The 18,724-nt window shown below is 42.8% G+C and overlaps 1 protein-coding gene across 2 annotated transcripts; it reads right to left on the reverse strand.

Annotated features, from left to right (window-relative positions):
• Window positions 1–250: 250 nt before the first annotated feature.
• On the reverse strand, window positions 251–18,146 carry DDX55 (DEAD-box helicase 55). 2 transcript variants are annotated; one of them, XM_075012268.1, is made up of 14 exons: window positions 18,017–18,146; window positions 17,125–17,175; window positions 16,947–17,033; window positions 12,871–12,962; window positions 12,723–12,785; window positions 11,098–11,247; window positions 9,314–9,503; window positions 8,456–8,538; window positions 6,644–6,775; window positions 5,268–5,360; window positions 4,425–4,539; window positions 2,995–3,163; window positions 1,534–1,826; window positions 251–413 (listed from the first exon to the last, which is right to left on the reverse strand). In XM_075012268.1, the coding sequence occupies exons 1-14, from the start codon at window positions 18,122–18,124 to the stop codon at window positions 252–254; spliced, it is 1,788 nt and encodes a 595-aa protein (XP_074868369.1). In that variant the 5' UTR covers window positions 18,125–18,146; the 3' UTR covers window position 251. The 2 variants fall into 2 exon arrangements, with proteins under 2 accessions (XP_074868369.1, XP_074868370.1); XM_075012269.1 differs by lacking the exons at window positions 8,456–8,538; window positions 9,314–9,503.
• Between the last annotated feature and the right edge of the window lie 578 nt (window positions 18,147–18,724).

Genomic DNA, 18,724 nt, shown 5'->3' on the forward strand with positions numbered 1-18,724 from the left:
GCACTCTGCATTTCTTCCCCAAAGCATTCAGTTTTGGAATAGCAGTAGGATTCTGTTGTCTTCGAAGTTGCAGCTATACGTGTTTCCCCCAGTAAAGACTGCAGAGTTTCTACTAGACGCACGTAGTACTTATGAAAGCCAAGTCTGTTTTGTACACAACTTCCAGTGCACAGCACAGTACCACAAAGTGGCCTTGTGTATGAATGCAGCCTTACTAATATAGCGCATCTTGAAAGAGAGATGCTGGAATGTCAATCTTCAGACTCTGAGTCAGCCACAGCTTCGATGTTTTTCTCACTGCTCATCAACCTCTTCTCAAACTCTTCCTCACTAATTTTACCTTTTTTTAACCTTTTCAAAAGTCGTGTATCATTCAGCAGCTCCTCCATTTCTTCATCTTCAATATCAGAGCCCTGCAGATAGTTGAAACAGTGACTGATTTATTTCTGAACTGAAATGCTATGCTTGGTATTTGAACCCTCAGGAAATTTCTTCCCTCCCTGCTGGTGCTTTGCTACATATATTGTGCTGCTGTCATGTATTACATACCCATATTGGGGTATCCATGTGCAGCAACAGAAGAGGAAATAAAGAACCGTGGATTCAAAATGCTGTTTGAATCTTAAGTCCTTCCTTTTCCCCGCTAACCCAACCCTGGCCCTGCTAAAAGGAAACCCCACATAAGATTAAGGGGTGTGATTGAAGTTGTTACAAAGAACTTTGCTAGAAGTAATATTACACTTGCATGGAATATAGGGTGTTGCCCAACTGCAAGAAGTGGGCAGCCTCACACCTTGCTCCAGAGGAGACTGAGGAAAATGCCAATCAATATATTTTCTACCTGTTGCCCTTTCTGGACCACATCTGGAGAACTCAGGCTTGTACGGTCTATCTTGACTTTCTGCTACTGGAGGCTCAGAAGAGGGTGCTGCTGACTGAAGCAAAGCAAGGAATAGAGCCTAGTCCCTTTCTATAGTAGGTTGACTGCTCACTTATTTTCCGAAGCACTCTTGAGAAGGCAAGAAACTCATACTGCAGGTCCCTTCATTTTATATTGCTTACAGATCTGGGGAGTAGGACTGGATGGAACTAGCTTTTGAATTCATCAAGCTGTTTCTATGTGAGCCTGCTATCTCCATTGTGGACAGACAGCTCTACTTTCAGCCAGACAGAAGCCTTAATTATGCTATATGCAACTTCAGCTATTCAGATAGCTGAAGTCTATATACCTAGGTCTGCTTACTGCAGTATCTTCACTTTAGTAAGCTGACAGCTGATGCTCTCTTGTTGACTTTGCTTACCCTTCTCATTTTGGTGGAGTACTGGAGTCCACAGGCGAGTACTCAGCTGTTGATTTATCATATCTACATTAGACATGATAAATCAACCCCTGTTGGGTCACTGCCCATTGATGCAATGGGTAACAAAGACATGCCCTGAAGTCCTTAACTCTCTGCCTGTTGGAAGTGTTAGTCTAACGTGGCTGTGATTTTACTGAAGTAGTCACAGGTGAGTTTGAGGAACGCAGTTTACCTCTTCTCTTCTCCTTTTCTTAGTAACTTGCTTCTTCTTCTCCTTTTTGGCTTTCTGTTTGGACCAGGCTTTATTCCTTATGAATTTTCTTTTTCCTTCATTTTCTTGTCTTTCCTTTCTTTGTTGCTCTAAATGTTTTTGCCTTTGTTTTTCTCTATTTTTATCTTTAAACGGAATGGAGTCTGTGTCAATCGTGACAGGCACAAAGTCTGAAAAACACTTTCCTTTTAGTTCAGGCATCTTTGGCATTCTCAGCAGAGCAAACCCTCGAGCAAGACTAGCAAAGTCCAGATCTGTTAAAGTAAGGATTAAGATATTATGTGGCAAAGCGATAGGCAAATCCGGCAAAGCTCTTGCACATGAGCAGTTCCACTAATTTCAAGGGGACTGTGTATGTTTAAGTACTTTGCTGGACTGGGAGGGAAGGCATGTATATATTTATATAGTGTTAACTGCAGACCATTTATGTATGTAAAACCCTTTCCTTCCCTAGCGCATTACTTGAGTTCTTATACTCAACTGCCTCTCTATTTAGCAGTTTGTGTAAGTCTATGCCTATTAGTGGGAAACTGACCTATGAAATCCTTTTTTTTTTTTTTTTTTAAATAAAAAAAAGTCAATTTGTGCAAATGAAAATAGTTTACAAGGCAAATTTCCACAAATCTCCCCATACAAAATAGTTGTAGAGAAGAAGTTTTGAAGTTGTCTCATTAGCTCACTACAATGTTTTAACAAAGCACTTCAAAATATATATTTTAAAAAAGCAAAAAAAAAGTCAACAGCTGCTTAGACTCTTTTGATTGACCTAAAAAAAACATTTCAACTTATTGGTTCACAGACATTTTCAAGACAAAACTTTTCATCCCCTTTCCATGCAGGAAAAAAAAATTCAAATGCTCAAACTCTTTTGAGATAGAAGAATTATTTGGTACCCAGCTTTACTTCACAGGTCTAGAAATACATTATTCAGTCACCCACACCAGACATGTAAATAATCCTTAAAATAATACATGTTTCTGCAAGATCAGCACAGTGTTAAGAAAAATCTGTCAAAGGTGTAATGCATCCTTTACTGTTTTCATAAACTCGGAAAAGGATCTCTGCATGTTGCAAGCAGAGGTCTGTGTGTCTTAAGATTTGTGTTCGTTCTTTATCAGAATAGCCTGGCTTCTTATCTGCAAATTTGAATTAGCTCCCCTCTATGGCTTTAACCAAATCACTTGAGATCTGTGCCTCAGTTCACCCTACTATAAAACAGGATTACACCTTCGCTCAAAAGAACTTCTCAAGTCACTAATTAATGTTTAAATAGCACTTTACATCTTTCAGGTGATATAAATATTTAACATAAGAGAAGGTGTCTATGTGCCTGGGAACTTGGCAGGAGGAAGAGACTCTAGAGCTTGTGCGGCAACACTAACTTTAATACAACTACAAACACCAATTGCTGCTGGGAATTACCTTTTATTCGGAAGATGAGACTGCACTCATGTTTGGCATACGCCTGCACACAAGATACAAATGCTTTCATCCCCTTCTCAAACATGTCTCTGTCAGCTAAAGCCGTAGACTTCAGTTTTGGAAGAACATCTACCACATTTTTCAGTGGTTTCATTTCCTGCATGGGACACTTAACCGAAAACATAAGCAAGAGCTAAATGTAATGGTTTAAAAGAAGCAATGGAATGTCAAACACATAACTCAACATCAATTAAGCCTCAATATAGAATCATAGAACACTAAAACTGGAAGGGACCTCAAGAGGTCATCAAGTCCAGGCCCCTGCCCTCTTGACAGGACCAAACACCATCTAGATCACCCTCAATAGGTGTCCATCTAACCTGCTCTTAAATATCTCCCGTGATGGAGATTTCACAACCTCCCTAGGTAACTTATTCCAGTGTTTAACCACCCTGACAGGAAGTTTCTCCTAATGTCTAATCTAAACCTTCCTTGCTGCAGTTTAAGCCCCTTGCTCTTTGTCTTATCCTCAGAGGCCAAGGAGAACAATTTTTCTCCCTTTTTCTTGTAACCCTCTTTGAGGTACTTGAAAACTGCTATCATGTCCCCTCTAAGTCTTCTCTTTTCTAAGCTAAAGAAGCCCAGTTTTTTCAGTCTTCCCTCATAGCTCATGTTCTCTAGACCTTTAATCATTCTTGTTGCTCTTCTCTAGACCTTTTCTCCACATCTTTGTTGAAATGTGGTGCCCAGAACTGGAAACACTACTCCAATTGAGGCCTAATGAGTGCTGAGTAAAGCAGAATGACTTCTCGTGTCTTGCTCACAACACTCCTTTTAATGCATCCCAGAATCATGTTTGCTTTTTTGGCAACAGCATCACACTGCTGACTCATATTTAGCTTGTTGTCCACTATGACCCCTAAGTCCCTTACCACAGTACTCCTTCCTAGACAGTCGCTTCCCATTCTATATGTGGAGGACATTTACCAACCTCATGTTTTTTACTAATAAGCAGAGGCAACTTAAGTGGCCTGACTTAAGTGTCACACTGAATTTTGAGAGAATAGGAAGCAGGATGCATAAATCCTCACTCAACTCTAATTACTAGATCTCACTGGAACTGTTCTACTGCTAATCACGTGGAATTCAGACCATTAATTTACTTTTAGCCCAAAAATTAGAAGACTGTCACAAAAAATATACAACTTTTCTGTTGTCAGCTAAGCAGATAATTACACAATACAGGGAGATGAATTTGTTTATATCAGTAGTTCACATCTGTTTTCTGTTACTCACCTAGATTAAAATACCTCATATCTCCCTGTTTTAAAATGTCTTCATTCTGAACTGAAAAAACCCTAGTTTTAGGTTCCACAAGTTATTTTTCATTGTAACTCTTCTCTACAGTTAGGAAATAAAAGCTAACTCACCTTTTGGTTTATTGAGAGAAAATTAACATAAGATTCTTCCATGGGAAGCAAAAATACGAGAGCACTGCCTAAATGGCCAATTCGAGCTGTTCGACCACAGCGATGCACAAAGGAACTAAAAACAGAACAGGCAGTTTTAAACACGAGTTGCTCAATTTGCTTTTAACATAATACAAGACAATGAGTGGAATGGCAAGTCTTAAGGAACGGAAGATCTAGTGGTACTGTAATCTTGATGTAAGTGAACAGGAGATACCTGAATACTCTCCAAGCAGCACATACTTCTACTCAATATGTTCATATTAAAAGGTGATTTATCAAGAGTGTGTGTGTGTTTGTGAGACAGACAGTAAAAGGACAACACTGATGCTATATGACAGGGAAATCATTACTTTGATTAGCTTTATTTTTTTCACCTTCATTACAGCATTTCCTGGACAGCTCTAACCTTGCATACATCTTTGCTCTTGTTTTTATTTCTTTCATGACCTGAACGTCTACCACTTTACCACCCCTTTGGTATTCTTTCCTGCCATCCTTATGCTCGGAACTCTTTCATACCCATGTAACTGGCCACTACCATTTTATTAATGTTAACCTACCTCACTTATAAATGTAATTGTAAGTGCTGTTACAAATGTCAGTCCTAACAAAAACTGCAATATTCCAGCCTTCCTTGGGGCATGCAGAACAGCTAGATTGTTTTGTCTCTCCATTCAGACTCAGTCTTGGGCAAGGAGTATGTCCTCTACTGTGTTTTGTACAGTACTAAGCTTACTCTGCACATAAAAAGTACATTGACATGAACAGAAGTGGGATTAAAGTTAAGAATTAAAATTGTACCTTGCACTGCTAGGTGGATCATACTGTAAAACCCAATTTACTTCTGGAATGTCTATGCCACGGGCCATCACATCTGTGCAAGCTAAAATGCCACTAGAAAGTTGGAAGAAAATGCAAAGTTCTGATTAAATAGTTATTTGAGAAGTGCCAACTCTGCTCCAAATTTACACATCTTGAACCCCAATGGAGGCTGTGGGGTGCACATCAAGGCAGAATATTTGGCCACAAGTTTTTAAAAAATATCAATTATCAAAGTTATAAAAGGTATTACAGAGGAGCTAAAATTCACACTGGATGAAAATTCCACTATGTATTTAGGAGAAGGCATGTATTTTCTAATATACTCTACATACCACTAATTTAAGATGCATCAACATTTTCTTTTACAAGTTCCATATTTAAATAATTTCCCCTGCTTCTAAATACTATAAGCATATTAAAAAAAGCAAATGATCTAGCTGCGGTTTTGAAACTCTCTAAAAAAAGACGGTACCAACAAGAGACTGGGGGAATGATTCAGTTCCACACAGAAAGTTAAAACTAAATCCTAATACTTTGATGGCAATAAAAAGAACATAACAGTGCAGGAATTCCAGTGAGATACAAATATTGCTGGGCCCTGATGACTGCAAAACTGCCAAAGCAGATAACTTTAAAGGGAAGTCCTAGGGTTGGGGAGGGTTAAGCCTGGCGGTGGGTTGGGGTCGTGCGAGGGAGGCAGGAGGTTAAGCCTGGGGTGACTTAGGGCTGCGGGGAGGGGTGGACTTGAGAGCTGCATGAAGGGGGGTGAGCCAGAGCCATGCACAGGGTATCTGACACGGGGTCGGGGTTAAGCCGGAGCTGTGCGCAGGGGCAGTAAGCCGGGCCATGGAGGGTGTTGAACCAGGACAAGGGGGTCGATCCAGAGCTGCACGCGAGGGGCAGTGGCCTGAGCCATGGTGACTTTGAACTGGGGCCAAGGGAGCGGGATTTTGAGGTGCACTTAACTTGCATTAATGTGAGTTAAGCGCACCTCAAAATTGCACATTTGGAGGGTTTATTGTACTAATAAATAAATATGATGGTGTTCAATTCCTTTTATCAGTTGGGGGAATGTCCACTATTGCTTCTTTTGAAAAAGAGTGTGCCACCCAAGAGCAGTTTGTGATATTTTCCCAATTAATCTATTTTTTCCCTCACTAAGTACACCTATACACACTTAAAAGCAAGTGTGATTTATACCATCCACATTATCCCAGATGCTTCAGTAGCCTACTCAACAGGCATGCCACATTTCTATACTCCTGTGGTATGTACTTCCATATGCTGAAAGATGGAATTTTACATTTCTTAGTATTAATCCTTTTGGCTGGAGTAACCTATTCACACACTCCTACCTTTGGAGTTTCCGAAACTCAGTAAAAATTTTGTTACGTTTGTGTTTCATTTTCCCATGAATGCACATTATTTTCACATTTTTAACTAAGGACTCCAGAGCTTTCCCATAATATTCCACACAGGCACAGGTGCTGAGGAGAAAGTGAAAAAGCACAAAAAGTCCGCATCAACTTTTGTTTGTAAGCTGTACTTTTAATGTTACAACTGCATGTGGTTTTAATGCTGGTGAAAGTTGCTGCCTTGACAGCCCTGGAGGCTGAGTTCTCTACTTAACTCCAGAAGGAAAAACATGACAAGATATTGCAAACTTTCTCCATACTGCCCTGCCAACATGCCTAAATTTTGATGCAGAGAAACCTCCATGGTTTAATCCTTGGCCTCTCTAAAAAAGTCACCAGTCATGCTTGTGGTGTGCGTGACACAATTATCCATGGGGAACTATCAACCCAGTTCACGCAGGTCACTGAACAACCATCAGATGATGAGTTTCAGTCATTACCAACATGTGCTGGATTTGAACAGCTAAGCTGAAAACCAATGGCATTACATCACCATTACTGGCTCTATGATCCATCCAGTCTCTTGCTAGGAAAATCTGTTACTACGAAAAACGGACTGGACCTGAAGAGCTTTTACAGTAGCTCTTTGGCTACATCTACACTAAAAGCATCTGTCGACAGATGTTACTGTTGACAGAAAAATCTCAACAGAATCTCTATCAACAGATTACTGCTACATACAACTTGCTCTGTTGACAGAGAACTACCAGACTGCAATGCTCTCTGCTACAGGCAAATGGCAAATGCAGAGTTCTGTTGAGATTCTGTCAACAGAAGGCTGTGTGTGTGTCAGCGCTTCCCGAGTTATGTCCACAGAAGGCCCCTTCTGTCGACAAAACTCCAGTGTAGACACGGCCTCCTAGACTTAATTCTTTCTCTGAGCGGAGAGCTGTATTGTCAGTCTGGAAAAAAAAAAAAGCAATGCAGGATTAAATGGTTTCCTATAGGACCCTTAAAGCACTAACAACTCTATGATCCAAAATATTAAGAGGTCTTTAAAACTAGCTTAACATGATTTGTGACAGCAAAAGCCTTTCACACAAGACCTAAAATTAAGGTCCTGCAACTCCTGATTACCCAAGATCCTATGCTGTTTTTCACTTCAGTAGAAACACTGGTTCTGAGTACTACAGCCAAATTCTAAAGAGGGTTACAATTATAGTGTCTTACCGTATCGCCCCAGAAATGTCAGACAGCATTTTTCATCACTTTGTGTTCTTAACTAACAAACATCAGTGATATTAAACCAATTATATTCCATCCCATTTTATGGACTACTGAAATTGCTTTACTTCTATAATTTGCCTGTCAATTTAAAGGTCTGATTCTCAATTCCTTGCACACCCAAAATTCACTTTGAATTAAGTTTGCACTCACCAGGAATTTAAGATCTAGCCTTACAGGTGGAAAGGGATCAAAGAGACAGGTACTATACCAGTTGGCTATTTTTATTACTATATGTATGAAATTTTAATAACTAATTTACAGCTATCTATGGTAATACGTTGTTGTGGTTAAGAAATAATCATTGAAAGTTAACCTGGCCTGAGGAGTTCTTTCATTATGACAAAGTAGAAGACAATTTCAGTGTGAAGCAACCACCCTCCCCCACTTTTTGTGCATTGTATTTTACACAGAAAGTGATTAATATGCTCCTAGAGTATAACAACTTTAGCAGGTCTGTGCCTCATGCAGCACTGAACACAAACATAATCACTGCACTGTGTTCACAAAGAAGCCCAGATGAATTACCTGAAGAAAATTAGATGTTTTTCCTGCTTATGTTGTCGAAGAAAATGCACCAACTGATTAAATTTTTCATCTGATTTGCATATCTACACATCAAAAACATGGAAAATAAAACAGTGGATTCAAGATGAACTGATTCGCTTGTTTCTCGTATAGAACCTTTGTAGTTCATTCATGCACTAATAGAGACATTTTACACTAGTATCTCAATGTTTGCTGAGGTGTATTTCACATAGTGTGGGAACACCGTCATTTATGTATATTGGTGCTTGCTGAAGTTAATTAAAAAGAAATAAATGTTAACATTGGAATTCAACTTTAAAGTTACTTGTTATTCAGGTTCCTGAAGCTGAATTACTGACTACTACCTATTTACAAATCTGGGTTGAAATTACTATTTTCTCAAAGAGTAAATAAAGAACGACCTTGGGCTAGGGAGCGTTAGATTTTACCCCCACTTCAAAGACAGGGAAAAATGAGGCACAGAAAAGTTAAGCAGGTTCCCCATGGATATAGAAAATGAATTAGTGGCTGACCAAAGAATGAAGACCAGCAATCGCAACTTAGTATCTCCAACTCAGTCTGCTAGACAATACTAGTTCAGAAGAATTTGAAAGGCCTTAAGGCCTCCTTTAGTATTTGATTTATTAGCATGAATACTTCTGGGGGAAGCTCCTATTCAATCTTTGTTTACAGCAATTACCTTACTAGCTATTTTTGCTGCAGTCTTAGAATACTCACTGCTGTGCTGCTTCTGAGGGCAAGAAGATTGGCAAACTGCAGCACACTGGAGTACAAGGTTCTGAGTTCATCGCTCTATTTAAGAGGGAAACAATGCATATGGGGAGCAGCGAGCCTCACCATGTAGTAATTTTGAAGCCGGGTGGGAGTTTTCTGAGTGCTACTTGCTGCCACTCCCTTCTCTTTCACTGAGATGCGGACAGGATTTCGGAGACCTGCTCTCACCAGGTTCTCTACCTCTTGAGTCTGAGTTGCTGAGAACAGGCCTGTTCGTCTTTGCTTGGGCAAAAAGTCCAGAATGGTATTTAAACTGCAAGTAAACACAATTGTAAAAGAAAATGGGCTCCAGGTTCCCATCAAGAGAATGTTTGATAATCAGATCTTCAACAATAATTTTTTAAAAAGGGCACTGTGCCCAACACTGGCAGTTGAACCAACAACAGAGTGATCACATAGCCCTATGGCAAAAACGGGACACTGGTCTCCAGAGATGGGGGGCTGCTGTTTCATGTCAGCGATGGGGGTAGCTGTCCCACAGTGAGGCACCAGGGATGGGGGCTCCACAGCCTCCTGATGAGAGGGAGCTCCACAACCTCTCAGCAGGGAGGCACCAGGGAATGAAGACGTTTCCCCATGGTAGAGCACAATGGCGGTAGGGGCTACCTCCGTGGGGTGCCAAGGAATGGGGCAGCTACCCAGCGGAGGAGCTCTCTAGCAGCTGATGTGCAGATATGCCACCTCAAGACACCGAGTGCCAGGGAACAGGAGCCCCACAAAATATGGGACAATTAATCTATTTTATTAAAAAAGTCGGGACCCCTGTGAGACAGCTTAAATAAGGGACTGTCACAGGAAAAATAGGATGGCTGGTCAGCCTAACAAACAATCATGTGTTCGATTATAACCTAAAGGTGTTTGCATCTGAGGTTTTAAATATGATTTATCTGAATGCACTACACCTATGAATAACTATGTTTTTGATTATTAGCCTTGTTATGGTGCCTCCTTCACTTGGCTTTTCTTTTTTTCTTCCAAGGTCCGCAGGGAATGGGCAAAAAAAAACCTAAACAAGGAAGCTCAAAAAGATGAAGTCAAAAAAGAGTAGATCCTTGATGTAAACTACAGTTTGATAATTCTTCCTGTGAGTTTGTCTTAGCGTATGATCAGTTTTCATTTCATATTTGAAGTACCAAATTATTTAGTGTGATGGTACCATTAATAGCAAAAGAGTATAAATAAGCTTCACTTGCATTTCCCAACTCATTGCCAAGTTAAAAAAGTGTAATGGTAAAATCAGAAGGATCTTTGGTTAAATCACTTCACTGAGATGCAGGAGAAATGGGTTTAACTCCCACCACAGCAAGTCATTTAGGCCTTTCAGGTTTCCTTAATGTAGACAAGGCCTTTAATTTCTTTGTGCCTCAACTACCCTTCTATAAAAACAAATAATACCTCCCTATTTGCAAGCATCGTGCTAAGGATAAATTCATTGTGAAGCTTTTTTTTAATACCAGCTTGATGGATATCAGAAATACCTAACCATAAAATTGGGACCTGGGACTCCCACATTTTAGTGTCATTTCTGTGACCTTTTGCAGTTCATGTAACCTTTGTGTGACTCAGTTCTTCATCTGTAGCACAGGAATAATCAACGTCTTGAGTATCAGAGGGGTAGCTGAGTTAGTCTGTATCTTCAAAAACAAGAAGTCCTGTGACACCTTATAGACTAACAGATATTTTGGAGCATAAGCCCACTAAAGCTTATGCTCTAAAATACATATTGGTCTATAAGGTGACACAGGATGACATCTTGATCACATCAGTGGCTGTAAAGTGCTTTGGCAGCCTTTGATGGATAGCATTATAGGAATGACAAGTCTTACTAGAATTTATATTAAAAATACCTTGCTTCAAATCCCATATCTAGAAGTCTGTCTGCTTCATCCAATACCAGCACATCAAGTGATTTCACACAACTTGCTAAATCCAATCCATCTGCTTTTCTTCGGAACATATCCTCCAAACGACCTGGTGTGGCTACAATGATGTTCCCCCTGTCAGTGATGGTAAATATGTAGCTTAGGCTATATTTTAATTGTACTTGGCTGTCAACAACACCCCAGAATCTCATCACACCACAAACCTTCACTTAAAGACAGTCTGGAATCTTCAAGTGAGAACTGACCTGTGCATATTTAACTGTGGAAGACAGTTCTGTCTGCTGAAGACTTTGCCATTGTCTCTCTTATTAACATATAAAGTGCTCAGATATTATGCTTAAGTGTGGAAAAAACAAAACCCTAAAGATAGACAACTTTAGCACATAACAGCTCCCCAGCTACTTATACTGATCAGCCAGTCACATGCTTTTTTCAGCTCCACCCTTCCTGAGCTGAATCAAAAAGCACTTACACTTGCTATGACATCCACTATATATTTAGAGTGCATCTGCCTGCCTGTCTGCACTAGCATTATTCAAGAACTCTTATGAAACCATGAGACATGACCAAAACATTTAATATGTTGGTTTCTCATACCCTAACTTAAACCAGGGTCAGGGTTTGCTTGTGCCTGGAAAGTACGAAATGCCCGAAATCCCAGGATTTCCCAGAACATGGAAAGGGAAGGCCACTGATAGGAGGAACCACATACTTCAGACTCACCATTGGTGGCAGCAAGTGCAAGGAAAAGCTTGCCTCCCTCCCACAATCCCTCTCCCCACTCCACCACAGCACTCAACTACAACACTGTATGGGGGAGCCTTAGTGTCCTCCATATCTCCCCCACAAAGCTGGCCCCCCCACCTCTCCTCCTGAGACCCTACGGATATAAATCCCAGCTGGGCCCACCAATCAGCTCATGATGGAGCTGGGAAAACCACGAAGTCCCAGGCCAGGTCCCCCTGGCCACTCTCCCTGGGGCTAGGGAAGGTAGGTCCCAATCCCCACCACTGCTGCAGTGCCAGGGTCACGACTCTTTTCCATGGCTATGGCCCTCAACTCCCACACTGTTGCTGTGCCAGGGCCAAGGAAAAAAGCTGCAGTCCCCAGCCACCCCATCACTGCCAGTGGACCGAAGCCTGGGAAAAACACCATGGCCCCAACTCCAGTCCCCATACTCCTGCTGGGCTGGGGCTTTTATCACTGGAGTGGAAGGGGCTTGGGGAAAAACCTTTACTTCACTTAAACACCCAAGCAATACTGGGTCAATGTCGTAGTTTTACAATAAATTAGCCAATTAACACATCGCTTTAGTTTAAAAAATATATATGTTATGTATTAGCCCTTACTCAGTAACTCAGACTTTATATTTGATCCCTGCCTACTGCCATCATTATGCTGTGTTTAATTCAGAAGACAATCCCTACAAACACAAGCCCATAAATAAATTGATTTATAGAGGCAAGGAGTTAAATATATTCTTAAATAGGTACAGGATTGGCACCATAATTTGTAAACTCTTTGGGTCAAGGATTATGCCTCATTTCTGCTCTGAGAAGCACCAATACCTAAATTATCAGTGAACTCACCCATGTTCTTTGAACTTTTCAATATCTTCTATTGGATTCTTACCACCAATCAACAGAATCTGGCTAAAACAAAAAATATTTCACTCAAAAATTTGCTAACAAAAACTAAAGGAAGGTCTGTTTTCATTACAAACATAAACATACATACCTAAACTGGGGGAAGTGTTTTGTGAAATGTGATAGCACTTCATCGATTTGAACAGCTAACTCTCTTGTGGGTGTGATGACTATGGCTCCAACCTGCTCATTAAAAGAAAAGGAAAGACAAATACCCAAAATACCTGTACTATTTGCTGTAACCATATGAAATTATGTTGCTAAATTTTCCATGTGCAAATCTCATTTTTGTTCAAGGGCTGAGAAATAAACAAATGATCCAATTCAAGCGTTAGGTAATGAAACATAACAAAATGGGATGCATCATACAACACACTACACAACAGAATAAAACTCCTGTGAATTTTTTTTTCACTTTGTTTTTCACAAAACAAAGATAGAGATCTTTAGTAACAATTAACACTGATCTGAATTCACACTTCTTCAGAAATCAAGAGACATTACAATAAACAATTAAAGCTTATATGTCTTTAATTTCATTATACAGTACCCTCTTTCATATCTGACAACCCCAATGACAGGAGGTTGCCAGATATGCAAATATGCCGGTTATAAGAGAGCAGCTGGGGAGGTACAGGCAGCCAGGGAGAGACAAAGATGTGAGATCCCTGGCTGGGTCCAGAGGAACATGCCGGCAGCTCTGGGGCCGGGAAGCTGGCAGTGGCTGGAGGAAGGCACTGGCAGCTCTGGGGCCAAGAAGCCGGCTGGGATCGGAGAAACATGCCAACAACTCTGAGGCCAGGGAAACTTGAACGGCTCCAGCCCCTTGAGGTCATCTGAGACAGGGGGAACTCTTGGGGGTCGGAGTTACAGTAAACCCTTGATATAGAGGACCCCATTTTACCAGATATTGGTAAAAACAGATGTCTGCTAGCTGCCCCCGCAAAGAAAGTAAAATACTGTACTGTACTCTCCAGTACTGAAAATGGCGACTCACCAGAGACACAACCAGTCCCTCTGCGGCTGGGGCTGCTGCAGCTGTGTGTTCCCTGGCCACAGCTTGGAGAGCCACCACTGCCGTGTCTCCTCCCTCTGCTCGCCACGGCTGACACTGCCGCTGCCACAGGGTCCCTTGCCATGGCTGAGACCACTACAACTGCAGGGTCCCTGGCTGCAGCTTGGAGAGTCGCTGCTGCCGCATCTCCCCACCAACCGGTGACTGAGAGCAGAAGCAGCTCCCATGCTGTGCCCTGAGCGGGGGAGGGTGGCTCAGAGCCAAAGGAACTGCCCACACTCAGGGCAGAGCGTGTGCAGCTCAGAGCCAGAGGAGCAAACACTGAGAGTAAACCCTAGGATATAAGGGACTTTTGGTTTTAATGGACACCTCTCCCTCCTCATTAGCCCATTTTATCAAGGGTTTACTGTAATTCCATGCTGTGGCATGTTTGTGCTGGTTATTTGAGAGTTCCAATTGAATGAATACTGGATAAAAGAGTTTACTGTAGTGTACTTCATATTTTAAATTATCTTTATTGTTAACAGTTTACAGACATCTGTTGCTCTTGGTAAACATCAAGCAATAAACAAACAGAAATTACTACTAATCAATTTCACAAACTATTGAGGAACACGTATCAGAAGGGTAGCCGTGTTAGTCTGGATCTGTAGCAGCAATGCAGGGTCCTGTGGCACCTTATAGATTAACAGAAAAGTTTAGAGCATGAGCTTTCATGAGTTAACTCACTTCTTCAGATGCTGGTCCTGGAAATCTGCAAGGCCAGGTATAAATAGGCCAGAGCAAGGCTGGGGATAACGAGGTTAGCTCAGTCAGGAAGGCTGAGTTGTATTGTCATCAGTAGATCTGGAGGTGTGAACTCCAAGAGAGGGGAAGCTGCTTTTGTATTTAGCCAGCCATTCACAGTCTTTGTTTAATCCTGAGCTGAGGGTATTGAATTTGCAGATGAATTGTAGCTCAGCAATTTCTCTTTGGAGTCTGGTCTTGAAATTTCTTTGCTGCAGGATAGCTACTTTTAAATCTGCTACTGTGTGTCCTGGGAGATTGAAGTGCTCTCCTATGGGTTTTTGTATATTGCCATTTCTGATGTCTGATTTGTGTGCATTTATTCTTTTACGTAGAGACTGTCCAGTTTGTTCGATGTATATGGCAGAGGGGCATTGCTGGCACATGATGGCATAAATTACATTGGTAGATGTGCAGCTGAATGAACCCACGATGGTGTGGCTGAGCCGGTTAGGTCCTGTAATGATGTTGCTGGTGTGTATATGTGGGCAGAGCTGGCAACGAGGTTTGTTGCATGGATGGGTCCCTGAGATGGAGTGACTGTGGTGCGGTGTATAGTTGCTTGTTAGGATTTGTTTTAGGTTGGCGGGTTGTCTGTGAGCAATGATAGGTCTGCCTCCCAAGGCCCATGCTGTCCGGAACAGTATCCCTGATGATGCTACAGCACATCTGGCGGCTGAGCTCTGCAACTTTATACTCACACACAACTATTTCAGATTCGGTGACAATATATACCTTCAAATCAGCGGCACAGCTATGGGTACCCGCATGACCCCTCAATATGCCAATATTTTCATGGCTGACCTAGAACAACGCTTCCTCAACTCTCGTCCACTAACACCCCGGCTCTATTTACGCTACATTGACGACATCTTCATCATCTGGACCCATGGGAAGGAGACTCTGGAGGAATTCCACCGGGACTTGAACAACTTCCACCCCAACATCAAACTCAGCCTGGACCAATCTACACAGGAGATCCACTTCCTTGACACTACTGTGCTTATACACAATGGACACATCAGTACCACCCTGTACCATAAACCCACTGACCGCTACGCCTACCTTCATGCCTCCAGCTACCATCCCAGACACACCACACGATCCATCGTTTACAGCTAAGCACTTAGATATAACCGCATTTGTTCCAACCCCTCCGACAGAGACAAACACCTACAGGATCTGCACCAAGCATTCTTGAGACTGCAGTACCCACCTGAGGAAGTGAGAAAACAAATCAACAGAGCCAGATGTGTGCCACGAAGCCTCCTGCTACAGGACAAGCCCAAGAGAGAAACCAACAGAACACCACTAGCCATCACCTACAGTCCTCAGCTAAAACCTCTACAGCGCATCATCAGGCATCTACAACCCATCCTGGACAATGATCCCACACTTTCACAGGCCTTGGGAGGCAGACCTATCATTGCTCACAGACAACCCGCCAACCTAAAACAAATCCTAACAAGCAACTATACACCGCACCACAGTCACTCCATCTCAGGGACCCATCCATGCAACAAACCTCGTTGCCAGCTCTGCCCACATATACACACCAGCAACATCATTACAGGACCTAACCGGATCAGCCACACCATCGTGGGTTCATTCAGCTGCACATCTACCAATGTAATTTATGCCATCATGTGCCAGCAATGCCCCTCTGCCATATACATCGGACAAACTGGACAGTCTCTACGTAAAAGAATAAATGCACACAAATCAGACATCAGAAATGGCAATATACAAAAACCCATAGGAGAGCACTTCAATCTCCCAGGACACACAGTAGCAGATTTAAAAGTAGCTATCCTGCAGCAAAGAAATTTCAAGACCAGACTCCAAAGAGAAATTGCTGAGCTACAATTCATCTGCAAATTCAACACCCTCAGCTCAGGATTAAACAAAGACTGTGAATGGCTGGCTAAATACAAAAGCAGCTTCCCCTCTCTTGGAGTTCACACCTCCAGATCTACTGATGACAATACAACTCAGCCTTCCTGACTGAGCTAACCTCGTTATCCCCAGCCTTGCTCTGGCTTATTTATACCTAGCCTTGCAGATTTTCAGGACCAGCATCTGAAGAAGTGAGTTAACTCACGAAAGCTCATGCTCTAAATTTTTCTGTTAGTCTATAAGGTGCCACAGGACCTTTCGTTGCTGTATTGAGGAACACGTTATTCAGGTGTATAAAAACGCCACTGTACTTCAAAAAAGTTTTCAATTAATTCTTAGTTATGAATCTAGTAAGGGCCCGATCTGCAAATGTGTAACTTGACTCTTTAGTAATTCTATAAGAAGTCTTTAATCTTCAATTACAGATGCATATTTATTAACATATTCAAAATCCCTCAATTCATTCTTACCTGCATTTTCTTTAACTTTTCCTCCCGTCTGAGAAGAATTTCTAACATAGGAATTACAAAAGCTAATGTTTTGCCACTACCTGTTACCTGTGAAAATTGAAGAAAAGTTAGATTCTTTATGAGTGCAAGTGTCTGTAAGAAAAAAAAAACAGCTAATCCAATGCACAAAAATACTCACTGCTTCTGCAGCAATATCTTTATTGTTCATAAACAATGGTATGGTTGCAGACTAAAGGAAAAAGAAATATTGCATAATTACATTCCCCTGTTTTATTAAACAAATCTTATGTAACTTAATTAATCCAAAGCTCTAAAAGTGCTTTACAAAAGCACATACAAAGTGTCCTAAATCCCATACAGATGGGAAAATGAATCCCAGAAAGGTAATTCCTCTAGATCACACAAGAAATCAGGGACTGACCCAAGAACAGAAAACCCAGGAGTTCTGACTCCCCTGTTCTAAGCACCAGCCCATCATCAAAAGACGAGGACTTGAACCAATTTGTCACGTCCATCGGGTCACTACACTATCACATACACTAGCACCCACTGCCGCCCGGGGCCCGACTCATTCCACAATGGAGCAGCTCCCTTTGGGACCTGCCATCCACCTTTGCACTACACACGGTGACAAACTGCCCTCCATCGCATTACAAAAAAGGCAGCGCAAAGACCACACCGTGGACACCCCTGAGGGGCTCTCCCCTGTACTGGGCGGAGGGGGAGTCTGCACTGCACGGAGGTGAGCCGAGCCGGGCCGGGCCGGGCGGCTCCGCGAGGGCTCCCGCCGCTAAAGGGTTCAACTGCACGGCGGGGCCCTGAGGGGCTCACTACACGCCCCCCCCACACACACACTTTACTGAGGGCGAGGCTCCCCGGCTGTACTCTGGGGGGACATAAAGCCGAGCTCTCCCCCGCACCGGACTAAAGGGGGATGATGGCGAGCACAGCCTCGCGGGGCGGGGCACACCCACTCCAATACCGACTGGGGCCTGATCACGGACCGCGCCACAGAACCGCCCCCCCCCGAGGCGAGGCGAGGCGAGGCGAGGCTGCTCCCCTCCCCCTACCTGCACGGGGGTCATGTGGGGGAAGCCCAGCTCCCGCAGGGTCTGCAGGACGCCCGGGCTGAGCGTGACGGGCAGGGACTCCCACCTCCCCTCCGTCACCGTCTCCATCTTGAACGGGCTCCCCGCGCTCCGCCCGCTCAGCCCCTCCCCCGCGGGTCCCCCTCATTGAGTCCGTGGGAAAAGAGCAGCCGGCGCAGATGCGTTCCGCTCTGCAGCAGGTACAGAGCCGCTGCCGGTGGCGAGGGAAAAACGGCTCAGCGGCTGCTTGGGCACCAAGCCACGTCCTTCCCAACTCCACCTACGCTTTTGTTTCACACCTCTTCTGACTAAGCGTTCCAGTACGTGCTGAGTTGGCGTTCCAGAGGTGACTTCTAGCTTCCAGAGTTTTCAAGGATCATTTGCTCCTCTAGCTCTTCTCACTGTATTCACGACTGGCAGAGAGGAAAATGCTGCATTTTCCATCCCCTAAGCTCACCGAGGTAGGAAAGTAGGTCCTTTCTCTACCGCCGCGCGCTTTGGATCCCATTCTGACTTGCCCTTCGCCAGCGCCGAGTCACTAACAAATCTAAGAAGGTAAAACTAAGAAGCAGGTTCTGTACATTTCATAAGTTCTTCACGTGTATCAAAACACATCTGTTTACATCTTACTAAAGACGAGTATGAGGAGCAGGATAGTGTTGATTACATGCATATGACGAAATGGGTGTT

The sequence above is a fragment of the Carettochelys insculpta genome, chromosome 18 (assembly GCF_033958435.1).
Source record: "Carettochelys insculpta isolate YL-2023 chromosome 18, ASM3395843v1, whole genome shotgun sequence".
NCBI lineage: Eukaryota > Metazoa > Chordata > Testudines > Carettochelyidae > Carettochelys > Carettochelys insculpta.